Consider the following 19,433-nt stretch of genomic DNA (forward strand, 5'->3'; position numbering starts at 1 on the left):
AATCTTTTGACCAATCATAATTTAGCTAACGCTGTATTATCTTGACGCAATATATATCATACAAGAAATTGTAGTTTCTTGAATTTTCGCCTCATTTATTTTTACTCTGAAATGAAAATTATTATATTTTACTAAGTTTTACCTTGTTCTTTTCTAACGCGCCATGACCGGAAAAAAAAAATAATAATAATTGTAGCTGACAAGTTAATTTCTATTCACTGTAACCACGCTTAGTTAATAATTTGTTTATTTTTATAGATAAGGAAGCTTGCTGCATCCGTCACTTTAAAACGAAACTAAAAGTTTAAGAAATTTTTACTTTTGTGATTAAAATATATTTCATTGAAAAAATGACTGAGAGTGATTCTGGAGTTGATACTGGTAGTGAAAGCAATGAAAGTAACTGCATGTCAGTGGGCTCTCCATCTTGCTTAGACGATGATAAGGTTATAAAATAAAATTTCTAATTTTTCATTGACATCATTGAATTAAATAACTTAAGTGCATTCCAATTGTATGGTTATAGACATATCGTTATCACGATGCATCAATGCATGTTCAGAAAAAAAAAATCTTTGATCTTTATCTCTGAAATACAATGAAAAAATTATATGTTTTGTTTCTGTTGCTCATATTTTTAAGATAGAATTTTAATTTGTTCTGTTGACTGGTGTTATTTTTGCTAAAATCTTTTGTTAAGGGATTTTCTAGTTCTTTTATGAAAGAAAAATATTATTAATTCATGAAATGACATCGCTTGTACCTAATGTAAAGATGTAAACCTGATATTATATACGCTGTTAATATCAGTACAAATTTATAATTTTTCTTATTAACTTTAAACTGATCATTGAAAGTTGCCTTTTCTTCTTATTCTCGGAAAATAATTTAATTTTATGTAATAAGATAAACAAAAAATTAAGTTATTTTAAATTCTCGTAATTCTTTTTTTTTTTTTTTTTCCTGTTAAGTTTAATTATTTTCTCTGACCAAAAAATAATTTAATCTGTAATTTTACCACAATTTTAATATTTTATACCAAGTATTTCAAACAGAAACAATACTAAGCATAAAATTTTGTAATAAGAATAAGTATTTTATAGTATATTTGACTTTCTTTGCAGTTTTATTTAATTGGAAATATTCTGTAAGCTTATTTTATGATTTGCATTTTTATTTTCTTATATTAATTGGTTGTCCAGAGCCAGAAGTTTTCCAACTTATTCTAAAAGGAATGCTGAGAACTAAGCTAGGGATGTATGATATAAAGGCATGTTAGTAATAGTGGAAATAAAAGCATAAGGATTAAAATGTTGGGAAGTATTTCTCTTAGTATGTATAAAAAGTTCAAGCTGAGAATCTACTATGTTGTTTTAAAAAAAGAAGAGTACCAAGAGCTCACTATTAAAGCAAAAAATATTTAATGCCTTTAAAAAAAAAAAGAAAAATTTGTGGAAAGAACATACCTGTAATATAAATTAATAGGAAGTGCACATTAATTGTTATGCAATTCTAGACTTGAAATTATGTTAGTCTTCATTTCAACAATTTTATAAAACACATTTTCATGCAACAAAATAAGGAATTCTTTGATATTGTCTTACATTTGAATAGTTGTTATCATAATTCAGTACAAAATTAGTTCAATGTTGTTAAATTAATTGGAGTTCTTTAACTCTAAATCTAAGCTGAGTCCATAATGTTAATAAATGTTTTATCCCAATTAGTGTATGGAAATAATGAAGTATTAAAAAATGAAAAAAATTAATCAAGGGGTACATGAGCAAATAAAATTTGGGGTATCTTGATGGGTCCCAAATTTCATTTCAATATGGTCTTCTACTTATTATGCTTTATTAGTTATTTAAAATATGGATATTACTAATGAAATATCCCTGTAGGCACATCTGTATAGAGATATGCAATTTTCAGTGAAACATATAAAAATGACATTTTGATTGTAGTATACATTTGAAGCTATGAAATTTAGATATTTTATCATGATTATCAAAAGCTTTGATAAAAACTTAAGAAACTGAAGTTCCAATGCTGTTTATTTTGTAGTTTTAGTGATAAAAAATAACTATTAACTTAATATCATGTTTTATGAAGTAATCATTTATGTGATTAAAGTAAGGATTTAAAATGTATTATTTAAGAAATAGGTTAGAGAATATATATTTGCAATACTAAATTGTAGAATGTTGTTAACATTTCTAAATTAAAAATATCATTCAATAAATTTAGAAAATAAAGCACTATTTGCTGTTTATCAGATGTCACTTTTTGAATATATAGATTATAATTCTTAAAATTTCAAATATTAATATGAATTTTTTTGAAATTGAAACTTTCAATTCTTTCCTTGTGTAGACTGCTACTGAGACATTTTCTGGAACTTTTTTTTTTTTTAACAAAGGATGCTTTATTTTTAAATTATATTAATGTATAGATAGATATATATTCAAATATTCTTGTTATATGCTAATTATGAGACTTTTCTTATAGATTCAAACATTTTCATTTCTTTCCATAGGCTGTAAAAATTATTTCTATTCAATACAATTTGTTGCAAAATAATTTAATAACTGAAAAAAAAAATTCTTGAACCCCAATATTGAACTAAGAGAAATTTATTAATTAAGTAGCAAAACAATTACTTATGAATTCATTCTTATGATTCATTGTTTGATACTATTGTTTTATTATTTCATAGTTACTTTAATATTGCTTATAATGTTATACATTTTACTTGATACATACAATTAGAGTATGAAGTTTCACTTTTTCTGAAGAATGCTTAATAAATAGTTATTAAGTTTAAATTTTTATGTTCCGCTTATATTGCAGGATATACATGATTTTGTGGAGAAAGCCCATCCTCATTATTCTTCATTAGTGGTGCCTTTTGGTAATTTACAGCCTGCAACTTGTAGTTATGGTTTTAGTGACTACCGACAACAGGAACAAGTGCGTAAAATTAAGCCAGGACTAAGACGGAAGAATGCAGTTCGATGGAAACAACAACCAATTCCTGATATTGAAAATCTTATTGGTAGGATAAAAAAATTCATAAAGAAAATTTTAATGCTATAAATTATTGTAGTTTAATTTATTGTGTTGTATTTTATCTGGATCCAATGCTAATTTTTTATTTTTTTATTTTATGTCAAAAATATACAGGCTGTACTAAAAATTCTAGGTACCATTTTAAAGTAAATATAAATTTAAATGAAAATGCAATTTGCACTTAAACTCTTCTTTAGTATAAGAAGTTTTGTTCTCTGGTAAAATGTATTTATTTTTAATTTTGTTTATAGATTGTATTTCAAAAGTAGGAAGGAGCAAAGGAAAAGATATAAAATCATCATTGATGCCACTGTCTGTAATTTATTTATATATGAAGAGATTTTTTTTAGATGAAACTGAAATTCCGCAGCAGAATTCTTGGTCATTCTTTGGCTTTCATTTCTGCCATATTAGACACTTTTTTTGTTCGATTTTTTTCATGTGTATGTGAATATCGTTTCTGACCATATTATATTAATTCGGTCTTTGAGTAATTCGAGTTTATTTTATTGTTAAATGTAAACATTCCCTCCTTTCATCTTTCCTCTCACCTCTATTTTGACAAATTAAATCCATCGTAACGCATGTGTAAAAGCGAGGAGGGTTTTAGAATCCATTGTCAAACAACAGTTCATGCTGCAAATGGTGCTCATATAAAATGTAGTAAAATAAATGTTTAGTGTCGTCTTTGATATGAAAAAAATATATATATATATTTATTTATTCTGAATTTTCATTCAGTTTTAAAATTCAACACCATCTGTATGAAGAATTTGAAATTAATTTATTATTATGAAAAACTTCGCACAATGAGAAATTCCTGTAAAACTGTACTTTCCTACATCCATGACATGATTTATTTCATTTATAGCTTTACAAAGTGTCAAGAGCTGTATTTCTTAATAGTTTTTATTATGTTTGTTATTTTATGCTTATGTTTATATAAACTCCTTTTTTTGTATTTCAGTTAATTAAGTTTAATTATTAAAATTCCTAATAAAACATCAGATGATTGTGAAAGAATATTACGAATCTTCTGCAGTATTAAAAAAAGGAAGAAATTTATTTAATCAAAATTGATTGTTTTTATAATAGAAACAATAGCATGCATTTTATAATAGAAAAAAATGTAGGTTTATTATTTGAATTTTAATCAACTTACAGATGAAGGCCTGAGTAAAGCTTATATGTGATTATCATTTGATATTAAATGCATATTTTAATTTTCTGAACATTATTTTCTACCATGTTATTTTGCATTTCAATGTCACAAACTTCTTAAATTAACTCATTTTAATAAACAAGTGTAATTATGATTAGAAACTCTCAGAGAAAGTTTTTTTTATTGATTGATTAATAAAAAGTACATCATGCTTATGAAAATCTGTCCTTGAGATTAAAGCCTGGAATTTTTTCTAATGAATTAAACCCTTGAGAGGTAATAGGATAACCTCTGTTCCACCATTTTTAAGATATTTTTTAAATATATCTCTTACTGTGTTTCCTCCGTAAGAAGGATTTTAATACATATTTGAATGTTTTTATGCATTAAATTTCAGTAGCATTTGAAATTATTTAGAATATTTTTTAAAAAGAATTGTAAACTTATCTCCATTTTAGACCATGAAATTCTTTATTTTTAGTGAAAGAAAATGGCATTTTAAATAAATATTTGTTGCAAAAGAAATCTTTCAAATTCATTGAATATATTCAAAAATATAATTTCCTTATTAATTACTGAAAGGGAAAAAGGTGGAATAAAATTGTCCCAACACCTCTTAAAATTTTGTTGGCTAGTAGAGGACTGCATGTAAATTTAAGGATCAGTTGCTTTTAGTTTTCATTTATTATTATTATTAATAATTAAAATTAGTTTAATCATGTAACTTTTTAATGCATTTTCTAAACAATTGTCATTAACTGGTGATAAAGTGATTACATAGATAGTGAAATTAATATATAACAATAATATCATTTATTTTAATTTAAATCCTTATTTTTTATCTTAAATTAGCCTATATTATTTTATTCTAAAATTGTCTCTTATTTTCTGGTCTAAACTCACTTTTTATTTAATTATTTTAAACTTGTGCTATTACAATTCTTATGGTGTAAACGTAGGGATAGAAATCCCATATGTCTACAACATTCCTTCCAATGATATCCTAGATTCTCTTTCCGGAATCAACACATGTCAAAGAAACCCTTATAAAACTCTCTTAGTAAAAAGTACTGAGAGAAATACTTCTTCCACTTTTTTTCTTGTGTCCTGGTGCAAATTGAACCATTCCACTTGTAATTCCATGTGTAAACTCATCTTAAGCCTTCCCCTCCCATAGAGAAATAAGTTGAAGTAGTTCCAAATTTTTCTTCTTGTTGACCTGACATCTGCAAAAGTTTATTATGTATATTATTACAGCATAGAAGAATAAAAGTATTTAACAAAAAGTATATCTTCAAGTGCAGATATATTTTTTAAATAAATGTTACAAATCTGAATTTATTTAAACAGGATTTCTATTATATATATATATATATATATATATATATATATATATATATATATATATATATATATATATATATATATATATATATATATATATATAAATTTCTCAACAAATACAAAATTGCATTTTTAGTTTTTATTTATTAATTAATTTATTTTTGTATGAAATTTGCTTAACTTTCTTGAAATATCCGAATGTCTCTTTCAATTGTATAGCCATTTCTTGCTGCTTTTGAAAATTTACTTTCTCTTTCTTATGCATACTCTTTTATATATTGCATATGTGAGATTCTGAATTCTTTAAAGGAATTGCTTTTCTTTATAGATAATTCACATTGCGAGAACAGATGCTATTTCGAGTAATATTTTCTGCTGATGTGTCCATTAATGGGCTTTTGAACTCTTGCAACTTTTTTTTAAGACTGATTCATGGATTATTTTGATTTAAGAAAATAAACAGGGGCACAAAATGTGCTATTTATTTTTTCAAGAATAGTTGTTTGAATTTAATTTTCAAAAGATCCCTTTAAAATATTTAAATTGTGTTCAATAAAAATAATAAAGCAGAATAAAAATTATGTTGCATCAATTCTTTTACTTCTTTTAAATATTTGATTGTAAAATAATGAGTAATTAAATGTTGTAATTTAATAAGAAAAATTTATTATTTTATTATTCTTTTTTGTGAAAGAAGGTCTTTCTACAATTTAATTAATTTATATGTTTATTTAATATGTCTTATTTTTATGGGCTGTGCAATAAATTACCAAAAATGCAAACTATTGCCAATTATCTTGGTAGAATCTTAGCGTTTTATATATATTGAAGTTTCATTTAATTTGAAAATCATCAGGTGAACTCATTATCTTGATGTAACCTGAAAATTGCCATTTAAACTTAGGAATGTAACCATCTTGGTAAAGTATGAAAATCATGTAAATCAGCAAAGAATGCCACCCCAAAGCTTTTTTTTTTTTTTTTTTTTTAATGAAATTTTGGCTTCTTATGTATTATGTGTTTTGATGTAATGTTAAAATTACTAGTAAACCCACAGGCCTTAGAAATAAACTTATGCAGTTTTCATTTTAATGCTGCTATTATATTGATTAATTACAGAATGATTAGTTATGGTACTATTATATTGATTTAATTACTTTTAGGGGAAAGGAGACTTCGTGCTGCTGCCAATAACAATGATATTGAAACAGGTAAAAACAGTTATTAGAATTCCATATATTTTTACATTTCCTTTCATTCTTATTCTGTTAATTTCATATAATTAGAAAAGTTAATATTTTCCTTCATATATCTTTTAAAATATCATATTGTAATTAATAGTGAATTTGCTTAATATTGACATTTAAATTTGAGGAATTAATTATATTTATTTTTAAAAAATTGTGTTTGAATTGTAAGTTTCTTTCCAATTACTTTATTAGAATTTCTGCATTAATATTTTTTATTTGCTAAATTTTATGTTTATTTATAAATGAAATATTAAAGAGTAAAACGTAAATATATATCTTTTAATATTTCACTTTATGATATGTATTTTTTTTTAAATTTGTTTAGAATTTTTTTTTTCAATCTTTTTGTAATTTTGAAATATTTTTTATGTGATATTGGCTATCTCACATAAAAAAATTTCTTTCTAAATGTAGCTTTTAATATACATTTAACTGTTAAAGTGAATGCTTTTATGTATATACTTATATGATATAATTTTTATGGATTATTTCAGTTAAAAACTTGTTAGATAGTGGTATTGATCCTTGTACTGCTGATGGCAGGCAGAGAAGTGCCTTGCATTTTGCAGCAGCTGGAGGTCATACAGCAATTGGTACGTATTTGTTTTATAGATCATTGAATAAATATGCTTAATATTTTTCTTTATGTTATGCTTTAAATACTTTTTGCCATATATGTTTCTGTAATTATAGAGGTGCATAGTTTTAAAATATATTTTAATTAATAATATTTGAAATTATTTTGATTTTTAATTTCTTCTAAATTATATTGAAAAAAAAAGAGATTGTTTCAATAAAAATTCAGAAATGTTTTAGAAAATGTATGGAAATATTTAGTAGAAAATTATTTAAAACTTTTTTTATACATTCATATTAAATGATTTTTAAAATATCGCTAAATATTAAAAAAATAAAGATTACCTTGCATTACCTAAAAAAATGGGGTAAAGGGGAAAAACAAAAGTTTTCAATGGCACAAAAGCTTTCAATTCAAGTATGGTAATTAGATTTCGAAATCTGGATATTAGATAGAAAATGCCAAAAATTGTTTTGAATTTTAGTAATGCTTATTAATTTGTTATACAAAGTGAAATGAAAACAATAGAGTGTATTCAGTTCTGTCATGCAAATCAAATGTACCTGTTCAATAAATAAAACTCTGGCTTTTGATATGTTAATCTGTCTCATTAATATTTGAATTTTCCTTAATACTTCTAAAAATAGAAACTAACCAATAAGAATATTTTTCCTCTCTTTATTAAAAAAAATAAAATGAGAGCCTTTTTTAGGTACAAAATCAGAATGAATTTTTAAACAGAATATGATTTTATAGTTTTAAAAGCTACAAAATGTTGTTTCTTATATGATGCTATATAGTATTAGGTCTGTTAAATTGTAATATTAATTTTTAATTCAAACTAATAACATAAAATATAAAAAGAATCAAGCAGTAAAATTCCCTAATTTTTTTTAAAGCTTTTTAGTTAGTTGATAATGTTATTGTACCTAAACAATTAATTTTTTATTTTTCAATTCTTAATTGTAAAATCTTCAGCAAATAAAATTTCAATGCTTCTCATTTATATTTTCATAGCACATAATTATTACTTAGTTTATTTCTTATTTTATGAAGTAATGTGTTTAAAAAATTGTATTAAGTAATATTGAAACTAATTAAATAACATTGCTATATATTAAGTAGAGAAATGTTATTTTTAGTTCGGGTTCTTTATTAAATTTCTTCAAAATTAATTCTTAGAAAACATTGATCTTAAAAAAGCATAAGATGTTCATAAAAAAATGAAAACTGTTGTTTAGTGAAATCTGTTATTTGGTGGAATACAGAGTAACTTATTTTTTCATGAGATAATTTATCAAGTCAATTAACTCATTTGCAATCTATGGTTTAATTTATTTCATAGAATAATAGTTTACACTATGTTATAAATCAAATAATCTGCATTTTTCATTTCATTTTTTAGTATTGGCTATTATGAAGCAGGAGGATTTTAATCAAAACTACAGTTTTTGAAGGTTAAGACTATTAAATGATCAGAAATAGCACACCATTTTCAACCTGTTACAAAGGTTTCTTTAATAAATATGATGCAATTATGTTTTATAATATTCTGTATGTTGTACAATTCATTTTACCCTTTTACTACTAACTCAGCCCAAGACCTGCAAGATCTACACTAATGGGCCAGTTTCGTTTTTAAATTAGCAATTTGGGATGTAAAGCAAGGGTATCCTCAGTGATAAGTTACTTTACATCTTGAATTCCACATTTGAAAAAGATGCAGGTTGAAAACTAGTCCATTAGGACAGAACTTGCATGACTGGGTTAGGTTGGGTTCGGTCGAGTTAGTAATGAAAGGGTTAAATCATCTTTGTTATATTATTATCCATTATTCGTTAATTTAAGGAAAAACAATTATATGTAAAAGTAAGGAATTAAAGTGCAGAATCATTAACTTATAATGCCCTTTAACTAATATCATCAGTTACTTCATGAAAAATTTCAGGTATTTTATAAAATAACTAAATTACATATTTTAAAAGAAGAAAGTGTTATAATATGTTTATATTATATATACAGCTCGATTGTTGATTGAAAGAGGAGCAGATCCTAATCAACGTGATTCTGTTGGAAATACACCTTTACATTTAGGTAAAGTTTGTATTGCTTTTTAAACTCAGAGGCATTTTTTTAAAAATATTTTTAAAATATTTCAAATTTATTATGAGAATAATGCAGAATTCTTTTCAGTATTTTGTAAACCACCTTATTTTCTATTCTTCTGCCAAATTTGAAATGAAAATAATTTTCAACTTTTACAAAACTGTCTAAATGATGATACTTGAATATAAGTAAACAAAGAATCAAAATTCTGTTAAAAGATACTACTTTTACATTTATTACAATGGACCAAACTTTGTTTTTAGTTGAGTTAATTAAATTCTATTAATATTCTTAAACTAGTTGTCTACATGTAATAAATTACAATCACAATTTTTATTTTTAAATATGCCAATTTTAGATCTCTGAAATATTTATTTTATGTAACTTTATTTTTTTATTGTTTAAATGAGAAATAGATTGTAATAAATCATTTATAATTGATATATTTATTTGATTACTAGTACTTACTCTTTACTTTTAATTATTATTAATTTTGTTTATATCATAATTTTATTGATTTCATTTATTTTTGATTGATTTGATTTTCAATTATTTTCATGATTTTTATTTATTAATTTTCAGCTGCCTGTACTACTCGCATTGAAATGGTGACTTTATTGCTGAAAGCAGGTATGAAACACTTTTGGATTTGTTTCCCAAGATTTTATTTTAGAATCAATTCACTAGTTTGGCTGAAAAATAGTGTCCATAATATTTCCTACATCAAATTATCAAATTTCTTAGAAAATGAATTTATATTATTATCTAATCTTATATTTTTATGACTATGGTTGTGTTATGATTTTTCATTCTTTATAATAAATTTTAAATTATTTAATTTCATTTTGAAAAAAATGGCTGTTATTTTAAATATCTTGTAAAATTGTTTATTCAAACACTATGTTTAATTTATTTGTAATTCTTAAAATATTTTTTTCAAACTCAGTTCTTTTTCTTGCATGAAACTTGAGTAGTATTGTTTGCATATCATCATGAGAAGTGTTTAAGTCTGGAAACCATTTTTCAGTACATTAAAAAGAGCTTAATTTTCCTCAGGGTGTACAAAGAATATACTTTTGAAATGTTTTGGTTTCAGGCACTGATATAAATGCTTTAGATTACTCAGGACGTTCACCATTCCAGTTAGCACAGTCAAAATTAAAACTTCTTCAAAGAAATACAGAATATTCATCTGAGCAGCTGAAAAGGGAGGTGACCCATGTAAGCTTCACTTTTGTTCTCTTAAGAATCATGCTGTTAATTGATTGGTATTATTATATTAAATATTTTCTTTGTTGAATCATATTTATCTCCTTTATAAAATTTTACTGCAAAAGTAACATAAAAGATTGCATATTTACAGTTACATAGACACTTACCTTTCACATTTAAAACTATGGAATTTAAAAAGTATGTTACTTTTCATTTTCCCAATTAAAAAAAAATTAAATATAAAAAAAAATGTAAGTATTGCAATGTTATATATATAGCTATGTTTGATGGGATTTTGCAGTTGTGGAAAGGAGTAGATTTCCAATTTTCTTGCAGTATTTATATAAGTTGGAACTTTATTTTTAAGTTGCTTAGAAAATGAATTGAGATGTACCTGGCATCAATAACTTTGCATTTAAATTTGGAACAAAATTAGTTTAAATACGGAATGACATGATTTAATTTTGAAGAATTATGAAGTATGATTTTTTTTTCAGTATTGCTTATTATTTTTATGCAAGAAATAACACTAAATTTCGATAATACCTCTTATAACTCAAAATATGTGTGTCTATGGGATTTTTAATGCTTTCCATTACCACTTCATAAAGGATTATTCATCTATGTATGAGTAGGATAGGGCCATGTTTGGTATATTTGCTTTCTACAATTAATTTTTATATCAAAAGACTAAGATGCACATTTTTAAAGAGTAAAAAGATCACTACTATGCTTCAAGGTAAAAACAAAAACTTATACATAGACTCGAAAGTTACATTAGGGGGAAAAAAAATCTCAATTTTAATTAAAAGTGAAATAGCTCTGCATTAATATTATTTATCATCATGAAAGACAAACCCTAACAAATTCAGTTATGTACATATATGCGACTTTTCTTCATTTGATTAAGTTGAAAGGGTATCATTTGAATACTCTCTTCAGTTGCAATATTTTAATACTTAAAGTCAAAATTTAAGTGCATAGCTTCCTATAATTACTTTTTTAATAAAGTATATACTTTTTTTTTTTTTTTTTGTAGGTTTTAGAAATGATGCAAGTTTATCTTCAAAGATCTGGTAGGTCTGGTGAAATAGACTTCATTAATACATTTTCTAGTAGACTTCATCATCATCAAACCAGAGAAGAGGTAATTTTAAAAAAAATCTGAAAAAAAAATTTAAAATTTTTTTTGAATATATGAAATATTGATTATTTTTATTTATAGCCCTTATGATGATTTATTTCCTTTTTTTTATCATTATTCAGGGGTGTTTGTGCTCCGGGGAAACCCCGGAATTCCGGGGATTTTGAACTTCGATACCCGGAAATTCCGGGGATCGTCGTTCAAAAGGAAGTAGGAATAATAATGAATTATTTATTTTGATCTGGGTAATTTTGTTTGCTTTGAAAGCAGAAAACGCAAGGTCAGTGTGTGTGGTGAAAACTTTTCCTTTCTTTCTAGAAAGGCAGTGATAATGCGTGAAAAGGGGGAAAAAACTTCTTTTTTGTTCTTTCCTTATTGCGAGTTATGACTCATTCCCCCGGTTCTCGGACATTCTCTTCTGGATTCTTTTCGGCAAGTGGGTTCAAAGGTCTTATCTCTCCTGGCGTGGCGCCAATAAGTAGAGAAGGGGGATTTTTCGCCGTATTAGCTATTTGTCATTGATCGCTTCGCAACTTTTTTTTCTCCGCTGTGTAAAATTTTCGTTTCATTTATTGATGCACGTGTAAATTTTTCGTTTCGTTTATTGAAATATTTTTTTATTTATGTACGCAAGAGAATTTCACTATGAAATTTCTCGATATAAATAGTGATATTATACAATTAGAAGAAGGTGTCCGGAATGCAGTTAGGTGGAATTGGATTGAACGGAGAGATGGTAATGGGGATACCATCGGCACATGGTGCAAGAAAATAAATGTTGCTGGACAAGCATATTGTGTTTTTTGTAACTCACTGCTGAAGTATTGTAGGGAAGGATTCAAGGCTTTCACAAATCATTCTAAAACTGTGACGCACATAAAATATTCAAAGTGCATTAGACATTCAATGACTTTAAGTAATTATGCTAATTCAAAAAATACTGTTGACTTACTGGAGACTGACGCTCGGCCATTGGATATAGTGACAAGAAAAGCACGCCAAGAGGTATTAATAACCTCGTTTATCGCCGAGAATTCTCTTTCTGTCAATGTAGCTTCCAATTTAATTGAACTCTGCAAACATTTGAGGCGCGATCAGACGGCACTAAACTCGTTTTAAATGTGCAGGACTACTGCATGTTATAAGATGAAATATGGGCTCGCAAAAACTATTAAGGAAAATATCATTAAAACTTTAAAGGAGACTCCATTTTCTCTAAATTTGGATGAAAGTACTAGCAATGCTCAAGAAAGTATACTGGCAATATTGGTGCAGTTTTACGACAACAATCAAAATGAAGTTGTAGTTCATTTTGCATCTCTAAAGATGGAATCTTGCAATTCAGAAGCTGTTTTTAAAGCAGTTGTTAATACTGTTGAAGATAATAATATTCCATGGGCAAACTTAATTAGTGTATTAATGGACTCATGTAACACCATGCGTGGAAAAAAAAGGGTGTTGAAACCAGACTACGATCAAACAAAGCACCCCACTTATTAGATATTGATGGTGACACATGTCACACAGCTAATAACTATGCAAAAAAATTTGCTTCATGTTTTGATAGATACTTAGAAGATTTGTTTGATGACATCTATTTTGATATGAAAAGCTGCAGTAAAAGAGAATTTTTTCAAAATCTGTGCCATTAAAAAACTTAAGCCCTTGAAGAGACCAGACCATAGGTGGGTGTACATTTTATGTGTTTTAGAAAGAATCAAAGATCTGTGGGATGCTCTTATTGCATTTTATTTTCACTACTTCGATAAAACTGATAAAGGGGATTATTTTTCTTATGTTGAAACTGTATACAATAAAAGAAATATTTCTGCAGCTCAGAAAAAAATTGTTGAAGGGGTGTATTCTTGCTTGCATTCCCAACAACTCACAAAGGATGCTTTAGCTCTGATAAAAAGAATACTAAATGGGTTATTTGTTATGCAAAACAAAACTTTATTGCATATGGCATTATATTCAGCAGTATTACCAGAGTTCAACACATATATTAAATTATTTGAAACAAAAAAAACCAATGCTTCATTTAATACATTCCAGTATTTATAAATTGATGGCAAAATTTTTCTCTTTTTTTATGAAGCCAGATTAGAGTTCACATCTTATGATGATTTTTTAAAGGTTGATGTCACAAATCCAGAATTCCATCTACCTAGCAAAGTAATATTTACTGGTGCAGAAGCTTCCACTGTCCTGAAGAAATTATCAAAAAATCATCCAATAGCAAAAGAATTCCAAATTTCTCTGATGAAAGCTTATACTAATACAGCACAGCATATGAAACAGAAATTACCCCTTAAAAATTCATATCTAATTAGTTTTACAGCATTAGATCCAGAGCTAAGAGGTAAAACCAGTACAATATTAGCTTTTGAAAAATTATCACCTTTTATGTCCCATATTTTTAGTGATAATGAAAAGTCAAAAGTAGAAGCTGAAATAAGGTTATACCAGAATGATATTGATATCACCAAAGAAGTGCTCTACACATCTGATGAAAGTGGAAATCAAGTCAAGTGTACAATTGATAAATATTGGTCTAAAGTTTTTAATTTAAAAGATGATTTCACAAATGATTATAAGTATCCTACATTGGCTAAATTGGTCAAAGCCTGCCTTAGCTGCTTCCATGGCCCATTAGTGGAAAGTGCATTCAACTTAATGGATACACTTGTCACTGACTATAGAACCTCTCTTAAGATTGATTCCCTAGATGCAGTGCAGACTATTAAATATGATTTAATGGCTTCTAAAGAAATCTCATGTGAAAAATATGGCTCAAAAAATCCAATGACTGATCCAATTCTCAAAGATCTCTTACTGAATATGAACAGAAGTTGGAAAACATATCAAGAGGACTTAAAAACATGTATTTCAGATGAGTCACCTATAAAAGTCTCTGAAAAACCTTCTACATTAGCAGAAAAGCAAACTGCTTTTACCTCTGCATGTGCAGTTCTCGAGGAAATTTCTTCAACTGTAAATGAGGAAAATAAAAGTCAACCTTCCTGCAATTATGAAGTTCACCACAAAAGAAAGACAAGCCCACAAACATCAGAAAATAAAAAAAAGCAGCAGAAATTAGATAATTTTTTTTCAAAGAATTAATTCAGGTAATTTAAAATATTTACATAAAATGTAGTAGTTTATATGTTTGAAAATTTATGGTTATTAATTTTGCAAAAAAAGTAATTCATTGAACTTCTATAATTAAGTCATTCAATACTTCATAATTGTAATTTTTCATTTCTCTCCCCCCCCCTTCTCGAAACTCCAAAATGTCGGCAGTAAGACCGTAAAAGTTTCAGGGGATTTTTTGGGGTCCCACAAACACCCTGATTATTTTATTACTCAACTTATTAGACTTGATGTTTGTGAAATTCACAACATTTAGCAATGACAACAATTTATTTAAATTGTTGTTATTCCTACTTTTTTAATGTTTTTTTATTAGATTTAAGGCTATTCTCATTTTTTTCTTTCACTGTTCAGGTTGTGTTTCCCAAATTAATATGAATTGATTTTGGATATCAAATAATTTTATAATGTAATTCTAAAAACATTCATTAAATAGCAACCAGATTGGCTATAGTTTGCAGTAACTAGTATATCTTCTGTAACTTTACATTTGAACTGATTTCTATAATCATAACTCGTCATTAAATTTGATATTTATTTCTTTTTAGGTTGATACTGATGTTAAGGATTTGCTGTCCAGCCTTTCTCATCTAAATCTCCAAGCTGCTTAATTTGGACGTCATATTTTGCTCCATTTTGTATTTGTGTGGGAAGGGGGGAGAGAAGGAATTATATATTTAAATGTGCTAGAAAAGGCATTTATTATATTCTTATTCTTTTTATCTTGATCTCTGATAAATTTTTTCACTATGCTAATTATTAACATGTTTCTCTATATTTATTGTTCACATTGTAATAAATTGCCATGTTGGTAATAAAATTTAATTTTCTTTTTATTATGAAATAATACATCTTGTTTCAATATTATTACTTGCCAAAATTGTTTTATTAATTTCTCCAAAATTTGGATTCTTTTTGATACTGTCTAAAATTTAATAAGTATTAAAAAATTGGAATTAGCTAACTTTAATTGGCAACTGGTTTTTTTTTTTTTTTTTTTTTTTTTTTTCTTAATGTGTGGAAAGGAGAGTTGAAGTTTAAATGGCAATTTCAAATATAAAGTGATTTTAGATAAAACTGTAATGTGAATAAGCATGTTATTTCTTTCAAATAAATATAACATTGCATGTATTCCTTAAAATATAACTTTAAGGTTTGTTATGTTAATAATTTAATATCATCCTAATTATGTGTGATGCTCATTTTTTCTATAGTATGTTATGAATGTAAATTTAATACATGAATACTTTACTGTGTTTTCTTTTAAATTATTCAATATTCAAATTTTTGTAAAAATTACACAAAAGTATTATATACTTCAAACAAAAAAATATTTTATAAGAATAAGATGTAATTTTTTTTACATCAACTTTTTTCTAAAATTTAATTGCATCTGTGTAAATGCTGTCTTCAAATATCATTCAGTTTGTTTTTTCATTACTTTATATACCATATATCATTTTTAAAAAAGTGCTTTAATTTTAATACTACACAACATTATATATTGTGTATTTGCATTTAGTGTTGTATTAATTTCAATTATAATGTAACCTATCAGTTAATGTTTTACTCATTTTTTGTGGCAAGTTTTTGTAATATATTTTATTATTTGTAGCATTATGTAATTGCATTATCACAAATTTCTAATATGCATTGGACTGAGTACTAGGAAAAAATACTTAGGCTGAATTTCATTACATCATCTGAAACTATGATGTGTTTGATTTTGTTACACATCTCATTTTAAAGGATGATCAAAGGATTACCCGTAAATGGATAATCCTTCTGAATATAGAATCTTAGTGTATATTATATATTCCTTATAAATTACAATTTCTTTTATTTCCAAAAATACTTTATTAAAGCATGAATATTTTTAACAAAATTGATTTTATTAATTTTCATTTGTTTTTAAAATAATGCATCATTATCTTGCCATTTTGACCATTTTTAATTCATTACTCCTGTTTGTTTTAATTGCTCACCTATTCACTATGTAAGTTATTTGAACATTGTATATTTTTTCATTTACAATATTTAATGGCTTAGTTCTGTAAAATATTTTCTTCTTTAAAATTTCATTTTTATTTTTTGCCGCATTCCTGTGTATTTTAATTATCATGATGGTGAAAGAAAATTTTTTAATTTGTATGACATGATGAATGCTTATAAATTTTGATATAATGTGATTGTGCAGTTTGTAAATATTATTTCATTTCAGAGTTGCAGTATATTGTAAAATGTAAGTATTTGTAGTCATTTCATTATATGTATCTGCAAATGCAAATAGTTTTGGTTTAGTTATTTTCCTTTAATGAATATCAGATTTTTACTGTAATGTAAGTTGTGTGTCTGTATAATAAAATGAGTTTTTAAGACTAAAGAGAATTCTTTCTTAAAATGCAATTTTATGTTAGGAACTTTAATTAATTTAGTTAACATACAGTCTGTATATAATTAAGTTAAATGAATCATTTAAAATGTTTTCTTTATCTCGCTCCCCTTGAATTTTTGTTTAAAATAATGCAATAAATCCAAATTTAATTATTTTGATGCTACTTTTCTTATAACATATACAGGAAATATTTATTTCGCTATTTTTAAAATTTAATAGAAATTGTTAATGTATAGGGGTTTTAATTTGCATAATGAAAATACATTTTTCAATGCCAATATAAAGTTTCTTGAATATAAAATTATCAGTATCAGGGGTGTTTGTGCTCCGGGGAAACCCCGGAATTCCGGGGATCGTCTTTCAAAAGGAAATAGGAATAATAATGAATTATTTATTTTGATCTGGGTAATTTTATTTGCTTTGAAAGCAGAAAAACGCAAGGTCAGTGTGTGTGGTGAAAACTTTTCCTTTCTTTCTCCAAAGGCAGTGATAATGCGTGAAAAGGGGGAAAAAAACTTTTTTGTTCTTTCCTTATTGCGCGTTATGACTCATTCCCCCGGTTCTCGGACATTCTCTTCTGGATTCTTTTCGGCAATCAGGCGCGGCAGAAAAAAAAGGGAGAGACTTCGTTCGACTAGATGTGCGATAACGTGACTCTGGGTTCAAAGGTCTTATCTCTCCTGGCGTGGCGCCAATAAGTAGAGAAGGGGGATTTTTCGCCGTATTTGCTATTTGTCATTGATCGCTTCGCAACTTTTTTTTCTCCGCTGTGTAAAATTTTCGTTTCATTTATTGATGCAAGTGTAAATTTTTCGTTTCGCTTATTGAAATATTTTTTTATTTATGTACGCAAGAGAATTTCACTTTGAAATTTCAGCATATGAAACAGAAATTACCCCTTAAAAATTCATATCTAATTAGTTTTACAGCATTAGATCCAGGGCTAAGAGGTAAAACCAGTACAATATTAGCTTTTGAAAAATTATCATCTTTTATGTCCCATATTTTTAGTGATAATGAAAAGTCAAAAGTAGAAGCTGAAATAAGGTTACACCAGAGTGATATTGATATCACCAAAGAAATGCTCTACACATCTGATGAAAGTGGAAATCAAGTCAAGTGTACAATTGATAAATATTGGTCTTAAGTTTTTAATTTAAAAGATGATTTCACAAATGATTATAAGTATCCTACATTGGCTAAATTGGTCAAAGCCTGCCTTAGCTGCTTCCATGGCCCATTAGTGGAAAGTGCATTCAACTTAATGGACACACTTGTCACTGACTATAGAACCTCTCTTAAGATTGATTCCCTAGATGCAGTGCAGACTATTAAATATGATTTAATGGCTTCTAAAGAAACCTCATGTGAAAAATATGGCTCAAAAAATCCAATGACTGATCCAATTCGCAAAGATCTCTTACTGAATATGAACAGAAGTTGGAAAACATATCAAGAGGACTTAAAAACATGTATTTCAGATGAGTCATCTATAAAAGTCTCCGAAAAACCTTCTACATTAGCAGAAAAGCAAACTGCTTCTACCTCTGCATGTGCAGTTCTCGAGGAAATTTCTTCAACTGTAAATGAGGAAAATAAAAGTCAACCTTCCTGCAATTATGAAGTTCACCACAAAAGAAAGACAAGCCCACAAACATCAGAAAATAAAAAAAAGCAGCAGAAATTAGATAATTTTTTTTAAAAGAATTAATTCATGTAATTTAAAATATTTGCATAAAATGTAGTAGTTTATATGTTTGAAAGTTTATGGTTATTAATTTTGCAAAAAAAGTAATTCATTGAACTTTTATAATTAGGTCATTCAATACTTCATAATTGTAATTTTTCATTTCTCCCCTCCCCCCTTCTCGAAACTCCAAAATGCCGGTAGTAAGTCCGTAAAAGTTTCAGGGGATTTTTTGGGGTCCCACAAACACCCCTGCAGTATGCATATTTGATGCAAATGGATTATGTCCTCATTTTAATTATGCCTTAAATACTCTATTTTGAAAGTATTGCAT

The 19,433-nt window shown here is 26.5% G+C and overlaps 1 protein-coding gene across 1 annotated transcript; it reads left to right on the plus strand.

The window, feature by feature from the left end:
- Positions 1-250: 250 nt before the first annotated feature.
- On the plus strand, positions 251-15,930 carry LOC129976653 (ankyrin repeat domain-containing protein 54-like). The gene is made up of 9 exons (XM_056090339.1): positions 251-446; positions 2,851-3,055; positions 6,739-6,786; positions 7,320-7,418; positions 9,425-9,496; positions 10,091-10,138; positions 10,605-10,729; positions 11,760-11,867; positions 15,566-15,930. Exons 1-9 carry the CDS (start codon positions 351-353, stop codon positions 15,626-15,628), a joined length of 864 nt encoding a protein of 287 aa, XP_055946314.1. The 5' UTR covers positions 251-350; the 3' UTR covers positions 15,629-15,930.
- The last annotated feature ends 3,503 nt before the right edge of the window (positions 15,931-19,433 follow it).

The sequence above is a fragment of the Argiope bruennichi genome, chromosome 7, assembly GCF_947563725.1.
Source record: "Argiope bruennichi chromosome 7, qqArgBrue1.1, whole genome shotgun sequence".
Taxonomy (NCBI): domain Eukaryota; kingdom Metazoa; phylum Arthropoda; class Arachnida; order Araneae; family Araneidae; genus Argiope; species Argiope bruennichi.

Bases quoted from the DNA above. Each gene is read 5' to 3' on its own strand.
- LOC129976653 (XM_056090339.1), top strand. From the start codon at position 351: ATGACTGAGAGTGATTCTGGAGTTGATACTGGTAGTGAAAGCAATGAA. The intron at 10,139-10,604 runs GTATGAAACACT...TTTTGGTTTCAG, and splicing joins GACTTTATTGCTGAAAGCAG to GCACTGATATAAATGCTTTA. The intron at 11,868-15,565 runs GTAATTTTAAAA...ATTTCTTTTTAG, and splicing joins ATCATCAAACCAGAGAAGAG to GTTGATACTGATGTTAAGGA.